The sequence below is a fragment of the Diabrotica virgifera genome, chromosome 8, assembly GCF_917563875.1.
Source record: "Diabrotica virgifera virgifera chromosome 8, PGI_DIABVI_V3a".
Classification (NCBI taxonomy): Eukaryota; Metazoa; Arthropoda; class Insecta; order Coleoptera; family Chrysomelidae; genus Diabrotica; species Diabrotica virgifera.
This window is the reverse complement of record NC_065450.1, coordinates 201,167,016-201,179,875: the sequence shown is the minus strand read 5'-3', so window position 1 is coordinate 201,179,875 and position 12,860 is coordinate 201,167,016. Positions and strand designations below refer to the sequence as shown.

General features: G+C 32.8%; 1 protein-coding gene across 1 annotated transcript in view; it reads left to right on the top strand.

The window, feature by feature from the left end:
* Positions 1–324: 324 nt before the first annotated feature.
* Positions 325–12,860, top strand: part of LOC114327813 (neutral alpha-glucosidase C) — a 44,679-nt gene continuing 32,143 nt past the window's right edge. Inside the window, exons 1-7 of the mRNA XM_050659612.1 lie at positions 325–542; positions 7,915–8,004; positions 10,035–10,259; positions 10,322–10,487; positions 11,651–11,868; positions 11,941–12,142; positions 12,226–12,550. Of these exons, the coding sequence (XP_050515569.1) occupies positions 517–542; positions 7,915–8,004; positions 10,035–10,259; positions 10,322–10,487; positions 11,651–11,868; positions 11,941–12,142; positions 12,226–12,550 (1,252 nt within the window). The 5' untranslated portion in view covers positions 325–516. The remainder of the gene's footprint in view (positions 543–7,914; positions 8,005–10,034; positions 10,260–10,321; positions 10,488–11,650; positions 11,869–11,940; positions 12,143–12,225; positions 12,551–12,860) is intronic.

Sequence of the window (12,860 nt, the reverse complement as noted above, 5' to 3'; positions counted from 1 at the left end):
TTATAAATGCAAGAAACACATTTGATTTGTTTTTATTCTAAATTGAAAATAAAATGTGACAACTGTCAGATTTAACTAAAATGTCATGTTAGAATAAATGTCATAAATGTGTATTATCACGGACTTACCCTTTTTCCTATCATTTGTGACGCACTGAAAAATGATCATGAAAAGGACTTTACCTAACATTTTTGTTATGATTTTCCAAATCAGATAACATTAATAACATTACTAATCACGTCAAAATGCTCTTCAAACTACTATTACGTATAAATTGTAAACAATTTTCAGAAAATTCCATTATGATTATGATTAAAATAAAAAAATGTATGAAACAACACTATTGCTATCATAGAGTTAACAGGCTCCGGTGCTATCATCAATATGATTATTTTAAGTACCCATAAGTGGATATTTACCAACAAGACTCTTGAAATAGTCGATGATGATAAATATAATAAATTGGACGAACTAATGATTGTCATAAAAGCTAAATAACTCGTTCAGTGTCAACGTATGGAAAGGTCAGACAAGATGTTAAGGTAGGATTCTATTAATATAATAATATTTTTATCAGTGCTATTAGCAAAATTTTATAGTTTTTGATTAACTAAGTTTAACCTTCATGTATTAGAAATGGTTTTGAAGGTGAAATTATTAGATTGTTTTTTCGAATAAAAGGCTTTTGTTAGTATTTACAATGCATATCATGGGGAAAAACTGGAAAAATTGATAATAGGAAATATATATTTGATATAAGTTTCTTTACTTTTCTGTTAATATCTATAAATTATTTTTTTACTTGATACTTCTTACTGCTTCATTAGCATCCTGGATATACCTACTAGTTTTTTGGTTTAATACAATGGGCAACAAACAAAATAGGTATCCTATGTTTTGTTCAAAAAGTTTTAATGACTTATTCTTATAGTACTACTGATTACATTAAATCCAAAAATTTTAATAGTTTTTTTTCTCTCACGTATGGTTTTCTTGTGACAGTCAAATACAAGTCACATTTTTTATCTATTTGTAGCTAGGTACATGGACATGGGTTTACTACATTAAAAGGTAGTTATAAGACATTTTCTTGAGTATTTTTCTTCTGGCATATATCTTTTAAGTATCCAGCAGTAGTCGGCCAGCATTTTTAAACTCCATTCGCCAAAGAGAGCGAATGGAACTGGTTACTGTTATGCAATACAAAAGCCTTAAGGCTAAATTTGGATGAGTCTATAAATAAAGAATAAAGACCACTCTTTTGGTGTATGTATGCTCATGATCTTTACAGTTAATACCCATACCATATAAATATGTGCTTCTTTGTGCTTTTATTGCTCTAACTATGTTCTTTTGACCCATCCATTCTTGTATCCCTTGATTCATCCATTGTCTTGCATCCTCTTGGTTTTCCCTCTGTGGTGCCAGTATTTTTATCATAATCTTCTTCTCAAAAACTTTCAGTTGCTGTTCTTCTCCAGCTGTTAATGCAAATGTCTTTGAAGCATATACCACTATTGGTCTTATGATCGTTTTGCAGATTTTCATTTTTGTGTTTCGGCTTATCTTCTTATTTCTAAAATTTTCTTTATTAGAGAATTATAGAACGCTTTAGTTCTCGCTTGAATTTTTCTTTTCATATCTATATTTTCATTTTTGCATCAGTCAGTTCTGTCATTTGTGTTTTCTGTTTCTTGCTTTCGTTCATGTATTTTGTTTTATTTCGTTTTTGTTTCGCTTCTTTTTTTATTTCTTGGAAGGTTTTCTAAGGGCAGCCAAAGTACGAACATTGAATTTTTTAAGTTTTTTCTGGGTTATGATTGAAAATTATTCTCTGAAATATTCTCTTTCCAACGATATATGACAATGACACATTATAGTAGAAAGTATCCATGGCTACAAAATTATTTGTTTTTTGAACATCCGCACTCAACTTACCGTGTACCGGTCAACGGCGTAACCAGGATGATCCAAGGGGGGGGGTTAAAACTACTGGAGGGTCTCTGGTGGGTATGGATTAAGCTCAAAGTACATCCCAATGGTGGTTATAACCCCGAAAACCCTTCTTGGTTACGCCACTGGTACCGGTAGCTTTCTTTATAGCCTATTAGAGTGTTTTATATTTTTGCAATTTCCCGAATACTATGTTTTTTAACTTTTGATGTCAAATATCTCTGGATCCTTAGAAGATAAAAGGTCCAAATTTTTACAGTAGTTGTAGATAGATAATATCAAGTGCTGCGTAAAGTTTTATTGAAAAATGTAACAAAACAAGTAAAATAAAAAATAAAATCTAAACATTTTTGGGTTTTTTTTGTAAGAGTATTTTCAAAAATTTTAAAATAAATGTTACCTTCACTCTAACTTTACAAAAATCTACGCGTAACTAATAGTCGAGGAAATGAAGCTGGAAAAATAGCAAGACCTCGCAATTTTTTCGTCCAGCATCGATTTGTACAAAAATTTGGGATTAGGCTCATTTCACCCTCTAGTTCATTTTCTATATTGAGCCGTTCTACGCTTTTGGTTTTTTAAGGGTGAAAACCACCCCTAATTGTAAAAAATTATAAAATAACATTTTAAACTTTATTATTTTCAACATTTGCTTCTTATTAGTAACATAATGATTGTTTTCTTCTTTAAGATATAATATCACAATATTCAACCCTTAAAACCACCCTTGTTGGAGCTATATATGAAAAGTTTAATTATCCTAAAAGAATAATTTCGGCTTGCATCAATTTACATAAAAATTTGGTGTTAGGATCATCTTACCCTGTACTTCATATCATGCTCAAGGGCGTTGATTATTTTTAGGAGTGTAAACTACCCTTATTGTCAATAATTATATAAAAACAGTGTAAACTTTAATATAGGTAAAATTTGGTTTTGACTGGTTAAATAATGATTGTTTTATGCTTTAGGATATAATATCATAATATTTTAACCCTTAAAAACCACCCTTAATAACATTGCAATTTTTATAAGTAGACAATTTAATAGATCTATACAGAAAAAAAGGTAGAATTAAAGAATTACAAAAACAATTATTTACACAAAAATACGAATTTACAAATATATAAAAATGCACATACAAATAGTTCTTTAGTCATCCAGTATACGAACCGGCTCTGTGGTATTATATAGGTACATTGAAAATACTCTATAAGAGACTATTCGAATTTTTCGAAAAAGAAATAATTTTATAAACACAGCTCCTCCATTTTTGGCGATAAAAAGCTTTTCAATAATAGTTTTGTAGGATTTTTGAAGAGAAATAAGACTGTCTAAATTAAATTCCGTAAGATCCCTTAATTTTTAATTGAGGTGGGTTTAAAGGGCTCGAATAAGGGGATGTTTGCTCGTAAATAGATGTTTTAAACAGCTATATCTCGCTAACTGTTCACTGTAATGAAAATCTATGCATAAGGAAATTTTAGCTATTAAAAAAGCTACAATTTAGTAGTCTGCCATTTTTTTCGTATCTCCAGTATTTTCGGAGATATTTTAAAGAAAATAATAAAAAATGCAAAATTGTAAAAAATCAATTTTTCTTTAAACTCCAATTTTCTAAAATTAGGCCTTTTAAATAGGTCAAACTTCTTGGGTCTATTGATAATATAAATTATAAAAGGAATTACAGAAAGGCGAAGACCAATTTTTAGTTACAAGGGTAGTTAGGGGGTTGTTTTCACTGTTTTTTTCGTAGAGAAAAACAGGTACCGACTTTTTTTTGATCATAAGCTGCTCAATTTTTATGCTAGAAACTTTTTATTTTTTTTTTTTTTTTGAAATATCTTATTATATGCTTGAAAAAACATCATGTAAGTTTTCCTAGAAAAATGCAAAGTTTTCCCGTTATTTGGCTTTGATTATTTCAAATTATGTATTTGACGAAAAAAGCTAACTTTTAACATGCCGTATCTCGGTTTTTATTGGTCGTAAAAATATTATAGAAAAACAGTTTCGTTTGTGTTACTAAAAGATACAATTTTGATATTTACAGTTTTTATGATTAAATGCATATTTTTCGAGTTATTCTCAAAAAACCCTCTAAAAAAGTCGATTTTTCCGTCGAAAAACTGTTACTTTCAACCACGAATAACTCGAAAAATATTAGTTTTACGAAGAAAATGTAAAAAACATTTTTTTCTTAAAATCAAATTTTACATCGATTTACATGGTTAAAGTGTAATAAAAAATTCCCACCCCCGAGATGGGGTGGCAACTACCCCTAAGGTTTTAGCGTATAGCAGCATGATATAGAAAATGATCCTTGGACTATTTCCTACCTTCTGTGAAAATTTCAAGTAAATCCATGCTGGACGAAAAAATTGCGAGCCAAAATGCTTCATTTCCTTGACTATAAACAATAATATCTAGTTTCAAAATAAAACAAAAATTATGTCTCTAAGTGCTTTGCTTACAGAGCTATGTGACATAATGGTGACATTGTCGATAAATGTGACTTCGGGTGCCCAATGTCCTTTTATCTGTTGCTACTATGGTTATATCGTCCGCATATCCTATTATTTATACCAAATTGGGTGGGTGTGTAAAGTATGTATTCTTTGTTTATACCGTATAGTTCCTCCGTTTGACAGTTTTTTTATTAGTGGTTTACCACTTGTCTAGTGGTAGAATAAATACTACCGCTGAGAGCGCATCTCCTTGTCTTATTCCATTTTTTATTTTTATTATTTCTGTTCTTCCTCTTCCGGTGTCTATCGTTGCTTGGGAATCTCGAATTGTCATTTCCTCACAAGTTACAACATCCAGAAAAGTTAAAACCTTGCATTACATGGCAAATTTAAGATTTTTTTTGCGTTACGCACACCATCAAGAACTTGCCCAATGATTCCAATACCGATACGAATCCATTTTTGGTAAAGTACTTAGTATTTGTGATCAATATACATAACATCACCTAGATTGTTACTTAATGGTTCCACTTCTTACAGTAACTTCAATTTTGTTGTGAATATAAAGAAGCTTAGCCACAAGAAGAATTAATTTAAAATTCAGTCTACGTGATTTTGTTTAGCGAGGACAATGATATTCTTATTGTGCAACAGATTATATTGGAAACATACACTAAGATGGATTTGTGTAAATTTAGCTCTTGATATCTTTCATAACAAAAGAATGCAAAACTTAAAGATTAGAACGGTGTTTTTGTTTTAAACGGACATATTATTATACATTCTATATAGCATATTAGTTAGGTACATATATTAAAGTCTGATAAAATTTTTTTGTAAAGTCGATTTTTTCCAACCATTTTCAAAAAAATAATTTATTAATTTTAATGCATTTGATTAATGTCCACAGAAACGCAAATACAGCCGGCAATTCTGCGTTCCTTCTGTGTAAAAATAATTTTACTGTAACTATGAATCATCGACCATTAGGCATAATATGTATTGATAAAATACTGATAACAGTGATAGAAAAACAGCATAATATTTGTGTTTATTAAATATCTAATAAATAAGGTTTGTAAAGTTTGTAACTTACCTACAAAAATTTGAGTACTACATACATTTCTCCATTCAATCTTCTGGGAAATTCGAGTGGTACAATCAGATAATTACTAATAATCCCAGCCCATAAATTCATACTTATGGCAATTATGAGAGTTAAACACACCATTTCTCGTAAAACAAGCTGTATCTGTACACAACACAGAAATTCGGGTTCTCTGAAGATTTTGTTTTGAAACCATCTACAAATCCTTAAACTTCGAGGTAAAACGCCTTGGTGTACCTAAATCTAAATTTTGCACTAATAATTATACTCTATAGGTACGTAATTAACATGATACTTGCGATCGAAATCATGACAATACTACAGTATATAGGTTTATACAACAATAAAAAAACTGTGACAATACCTCAACAATGCGATGTATTCTCGGGTTACAGGTAATTATGATATGACTGTTTGTGTTTACAATTTTAAATATCTTCGCTATGTCAAAATAAATAAAACTGCCGGGTTGCCAAATATAAATTTTAGTAGAAGACATTATTTTATTTTTTTGAGGCAACAGATGACTTTAGAAAAAAAATTTATAAGAAAGTTTTCTTTTAAATGGTGCATTCTACCCACACCTTTAAGGAACGCACTATTTTCCGGAACACCCTGTATATACATACAGGCATATTATCGAAATAACTAAACATGGGACCAAAAAGTGAAGGTGGAGAGATATATCGGTGGAACTCGAGTATCTGAAGCATGGAAGTTCATAATACGATCAAACCATATAAGTATGTCAGAATGGGAAGAATATTACAAATACGTATTTGCGCGAGCAAGACCACATTGCGAAATAAATTACAGAGACTTCAGAACAGATCCAATAGAAGAAGTACAGCCAATCAGTGTGGACGAGATAAAACGAACCTTAAAGGAAATGAAACATGGGAAAGCCACAGGGCCTGGAAACATCCCCATTGAATTAATAAAATTCGGACCGTCAATACTAACAAAATTGTTAACGGAAACCTTTAATAAATGTCTAGTCTAATCAAACAAAAAAATATCCCAGAAGATTGGAACTTAGCGTGTATAAGCTCCAACCACAAAAAAAATGGTCAAAAAGAAACGTAAAAATGACAGAGGTATAAGCGTTTTTAGCTCATTGGGTAGGTTTTAAGGTAGAATGATAAAAGAATGAATCAAAAGTAAATATGAAACAAATTGTAGAGAAAAAAACAGCCAGAAATATACCCATTCATTTAGTGCTCGCTGATTTAGAGGAGGCCTATGATACAGTACCCTTAAAATAGCTATTTATGAAATAGTTCGTGAAGTATACTTTTTGCGAAAGCACGCGATGTTTAGAGCACATACATCGCGTAAGTTCGCAAAAAGTACTTCACGCACAGTTTCATACAATATTTTATCTATGATGAACAAATAAAAAATTGTAACTCTTCGTTATTGGAATTTATTTCTATTCTACAATTTTTAGAACTTTGACATTTAAAAATTCTAACTTCTTTCAAACCATAAAACTGTCAAAACTTTGTCGTAATTTATTGCCCATTATGTCATCACCATGACAACGCGAAAGTTAAGGATATTTGATTATATGAAAGTGTGTCAAAAACAGTGCGAAAAAGTAAGTTCCATTTAAAATACATTGTTACTTCACGAACACTTTAAACACTTCACGCACTGCTATCTATAATGACAGTTTTCACAAACTAAAAACTTATGCATAATATGACATAGAGTACATAAATATTGTTTGAAATGTTGAATTTATTTAATGCGGAAATTATTGATTGAGAGTTAAGTAATTATTTTATAAAATAATTGCAAAAGAATGTCTAGATTATTGCGTTGTATTAACATTTAAATATTGTTAAATTAAAGTATTTGCACTGAACTTGTATTTATTTGTACTCTCTTGTATAATTGATTTACTAAAATTAAACTTACTACATGATTGAAAAATTCTCAAAATTTTATTTTACATTTATCTTAATTCCTATATATTTATTCAGGAAATTATGGTTTCTGCCTTACTGCATACAATATTGTCATACATGTAATTTATTATTTGTAACATTGCTTATCCTTAAATAAAAAAATATAGCAAATTTAAAAAAATCATTGAATTCAAAATTTTATGTTTGATTTAAAAATAATTTATTTTTTTGGTTTTTTTTATTTTGTAAATAACGAATAAAACATCCTGATAATAGAAGGTAAAAGTACGAGTATGGGAAATGGGAGGCCGCTTTTCTATAAAATCACCGGGCTGTGTAAAAAGTTCCAGCACGCCACGGGTACAAAGAAATAGAGTATATTGTATTTCCTTTAAAATCTAGACAATACAACAATATAACGTTTATCATTGTCAAATTTTATAAATTTTATAATTTATTTCTCTTTTTTCAGACCTTTACTACTTTTGGCTTTGATAGCCAGCTATGTTTCGTGTGCGAATCACACCATATACAAAGATTGTTCCAGAATACCATTTTGCAAGTAAGTACAATTTTTTTTCTAACTAAACTAACTAAAGACTACCGATATGTCTAAATTCAGTTTGTGTGATCCAGATGCGTTTACTTTTTTAAAACAGTTTCAAAAATTTTCTTGATCTCTTTACTTGGATCTAGTTGGTCCGTAATGTGGTATTTTAGATATTTAAAGTGAGTAACTATCTCAATGTTTTGTTGATTTACCTGTAAGGAAGAATTGTTTTGAAGTTAGCGACTAAATATCATTAATTTTGTCTTAGAAGCATTCATTTTTGTATACCCAGTTCTTTTCCTGCCGTGTTTACTCAATCCAATAACTCTTAAATACTCTGGAGACTATCAGTATGCTAAAAAGTTAAGGATATATTTTTCACTATAATATAATATTCCATCTTTTTGTCTGCATATTCCTGAACCTCCTTCTTCTTCTTTAGTTACCGTGTCTGTACACTGTTCCTGAAACCTCCATCTATCGGCTGCTGCGCGTAATAACTGTTCTACCGTGGAACCGCACCATTGTCTAATATTACTCAACCATGAAAGTTTCTTTCGCCCAATCCATCTCTTTACCTCCACTTTTCCTTGTATTATAAGGCAAAGTAGATGCTATTTAGGTTCCCTAATTATATGGCCGAAGTATTCTGTTTTTCTCCTCTTTATGATGTTTATGAGTAGACGTTCTGAATTCATCATTTGGAGAACATCTTTATTAAGAGTGTGCGAAACCCACGCTATCTTTAGGATTCGTCGATTGTACCACAATTCGAATGCTTCTAATTTATTTAGCACTGTGGTTTTTAACCTCCATGTCTAACAACCATACAATAATATAGACCACACACAACATTTCAGGACCATAAAAACCTTATCTGATATTTCGATCCTGCTTATTATATCTTCATCACCTTCGCAATTTACATTTAACCAACTGCCAGGTATTTAAAATGGTCCACCCGTTCTATCTCCTCTCCATCAAGAGAAAGCACACCTTGGTCTACATTAATCTTTCCAACTGCCATCCAGTTTGTCTTTGAAATATTGATTTTTAGGCCTCTCCGATAACTTGCTTCACTGACTAGATTTATTAATGTCAGGAGACCTTGTAAATTTTCTGCAGGAATGGCTGTATCGTTAGCGTATCTGATATTGTTGATTACTTCTCCGCCCAGTCTTACTCCATCTTGTACAGATTAAAAAGACTGGGTGACAAAACACAACCCTGTCGTACTCCACGTTTGATGGGTAGTTTTTCAGTACGAGTATCTCCAACTTGGATAGGGGCTACTTGATTGTAATATAAGTATTTTAGCAATATTATATCGTAGGTAGTGGTCAAGTCCTCCTGCCCGCAGGCAATTGAAAAGTGTATCGTGTTGTACTCGGTCGAATGCCTTCTCAAAGTCGATGAAACAAACATAAACGTTCTTTCGGAACTCACAACTTTTTTATAAAAGAACGCACATACAAAATAGTGCCTCTCTACGTCCTAGACCAGCTCTAATTCCAAATTGCTTATTACCCATTCTACTTTATCACACAGAATGAATACACGGTTTTGTATCATTCTTAAAAGTATCTTAAGTTCGTGACTCATCAAACTGATTAGTCTAAAATCGCTGCATTTGGTGGGCCTGCTTTTCTTTGATAATGCTATAAACAATGACTCCAGCCAACCATCTGGTATTTTCCTTCGTTGTAAATTTTGATAAAGAAAGTGGTTAAGTGGGTAACATTTTTCTCCTCCAAAAGTTTAAGTATCTCAGCAGGGATTTGATCTGATCCAGGTGCTTTATTGATTTTGGCTTGCTGTATTCCTGAACCAGGCCATCGTAATTCGCTTACACCGATAAATGACAATTTTAATCGTTTGGCCTGCTGAGTAAGATTATAAAAAAATATTTTAATACACCAAAGTGTATAGGTATTGGTTGTTTACTGGTAATGTTTAATCCGCAATATTCCTTCATTTAAATTTTGACCGCCAAAAAAACACGTTTGGATCACTCACTCAATAATTTAAATTTCTTGTTTCAGAAAATTGAGAACCATTGAAAATCACTCGAAGTTTACAGCTCAATTAGACAAATTAAGTCAAACTGGCAATGTGATCTCGATTCCTCTAACAAATTCCGATAGTCAGGAACTAATCCTGCAAATATCTTTACTGGTCCATGAAACTGCAAGGATAAAAATTGCCGAAAAGGGTAGTAAACGATACCAACTGGCTGATGTTTTGGCGGAAGAACCACAAACTTTAGAGTAAGTTGTTTGTATTATAAGTGGTCGATAAATAGTATTATTTCTTCTATCTATATTTTTAGAATATCAGCAAAAACATCAGAAAGGGAAGTATCTATAGCACCAACAAACGCATCATATTCGTACAAAGTTGTAGTAACTACAGGAACTAGTTTCAAAGTGGAGTTCTATTACGACGACAACACCAAAGAGATTGCACTAAACGGGGAACAACTGGTGTTTGATAAGGTGAGCAAAGAACAAAATTTGACGTGCTGGCAAAACGTGGATAAAATATTGATTTTCATAGAACTTGTTCGAAATATCATCTGATTTTTATCCCATACACAAATTCTTCTATCATTTATGCTTTTCAACTCAACTTTTTCGAATTTTTAAGCATTAATTTATGACTGTGACCATTATTTTATTCATTATTTCTTCTTGTTCTCCATCCTTGGCTCTACAAGTGATCCTTGGCCGCATTTACCATTTTCCTCCACTATGGCCGGTCTTTTGCAGCAGTATCCCATTGTTGCACCTCAATCTTGCGTAGATCACTTGTTACTGTATCCTTATATCTTTTTCTGGGGCTACCAACTGACCTTCATCCATCGGGCCTTTTCCAGAAGGTTGTATTTAGGAGTATTACATCATTTGATCACAGTGCATGTCCTACCAATCTTATAACAATTTGCCTTAATATACCGTACTATTTTTCGTCTCCATATAGTGCTTGGAGTTCCTGGTTATATTTTCGTCTTCACTCTGCTGTTATCTGGCCTCTACAAGGCCCAAAGATTCTCCAGGAGATTCACCGTTCATTCTACTATTTGCTACATCGTTTTCATTAACTGTTTTCGGCTGTTATCTATGCTCTCAAGTATTTCAATTCTTTGACAACTTCGTAATTGCCCTCATTTATCGAAATGTTTTGTCTAATTTTTGGTCTTAGATGTTTAGCAGCTACCATATACTTGGTCTTATCTTCGTTGACCTTGAGACCAATTTCGCTGACCCCACTTTCAAAGAGGGTAAAAACCTCTTTCGCATCTCCGGTGGATTGCTCAATTGTGTCGACATTGTCTGCAAAATCTAACAGTACCTTCGTTTCTTGGGCAGCAAAGCCTCTTGTTAGTTCTGGTTGTGCCTTCCTAACTGCGTGCTCTAAACCAAAGTTGAATAACAAATGGAAAAGTGGATCACCTGATGTACTGCTCCCAATTCTGATACGTGCACATGAATTCTGCATACACATCCGGGACACGCTTTTACAGGAAACATTGTTCATAAATTTATGCAACAATTTTTCTTATTTTTTCTCGCCATTACCTTTAGCCATCGTCCACGCTTCCCCCTTTTAAGACTTGAAATACTAAACGTCATCATACTACAATAATAAATTATTTTAGGAAGACAACTCCTTCGCATTTGCAACGGAATTCATCAATGCCAAGAGACTCTATGGTTTGCATCACCATCCAGTCAAGCTAGAACTTCCATCGACAAGAGATGTAGACGGAAAGGTACTGATGGACCCCTATAGGAATAGAAATGCAGATAATGATCATTATGAAGTTGGTTCTCCAATGGCGGTATATGGATCTGTTCCTGTTGTATATGGACATTCGTAAGTCATGCTTGTTTCATTAAACATTTATTAGCACGTTGCATCTCAGTACTATTCTGTCTATTCTTTTAGTGAGAACCAAACGTCTGGCATCTTTTTGCACAACGCAGCTGAACAATGGGTGGACATTTGGTACGACGAAGAATCTACATCAGGCTGGAGTTATTTTATGGTAGAAAGCGGTACCTTAGATCTGTTCATTTTGCTTGGAAATCAACCCAAAAACGTCGTCAGGCAGTTCACGAAGCTCACAGGTGTAGCCCATATGCCTCAAGTAAGATACAAAACTGTTATATATGTTCCTACGGCTTTCGACGCACATTGTGGTAATTGTCTTGACTGTATCATTTATTTCAGCTATGGACTCTGGGGTACCACCAATGCAGATGGTCCTACAAAACCCAAGAAGACACCAAATTCGTCGTAGCCGAGATGAACGCCAACAATTTCCCGATGGATGCCATTTGGTTGGACATCGACTACACCGACGGCAAGAGATACTTTACGTGGGATCCTGAGACTTATTCTGATCCAGAAGAATTGCAGAGGAATTTGTCCAGTACTAACAAAAAACTGGTAGTCATTTTGGACCCTCACATCAAAGTTGATGAGGACTACCCAGTGTATACTGGAGCGAAAGGAAAATACTTCGTTAAAAAGCCCAACGGAGAAGATTTTAAAGGTATAGGAATCTTCATCTTCTTTTTCTTTTGTGTAAACATGGCTCTCTGTTTTTCAATGTTCTTCCGTTGTCGTTTTATTGTTTTCTATTGGGAAACCGTCTCCCGTCTTCTTTATATATATACCGGGTGTTCTACAGCATTCGCCGTTTCCCGCATCCTATTCGCCATGCTTTTCGGTCACGAATATCTTCCTCGTTGAGTTGTCTACTGTTCATTGCTTTCTCTACATCTTGTATCCATGTTCTCTTCGGTCTGCCTCTTTTTCTTCTCTCGGGTGGTACATACTGGATCATTTTCTTGGGCCATCTT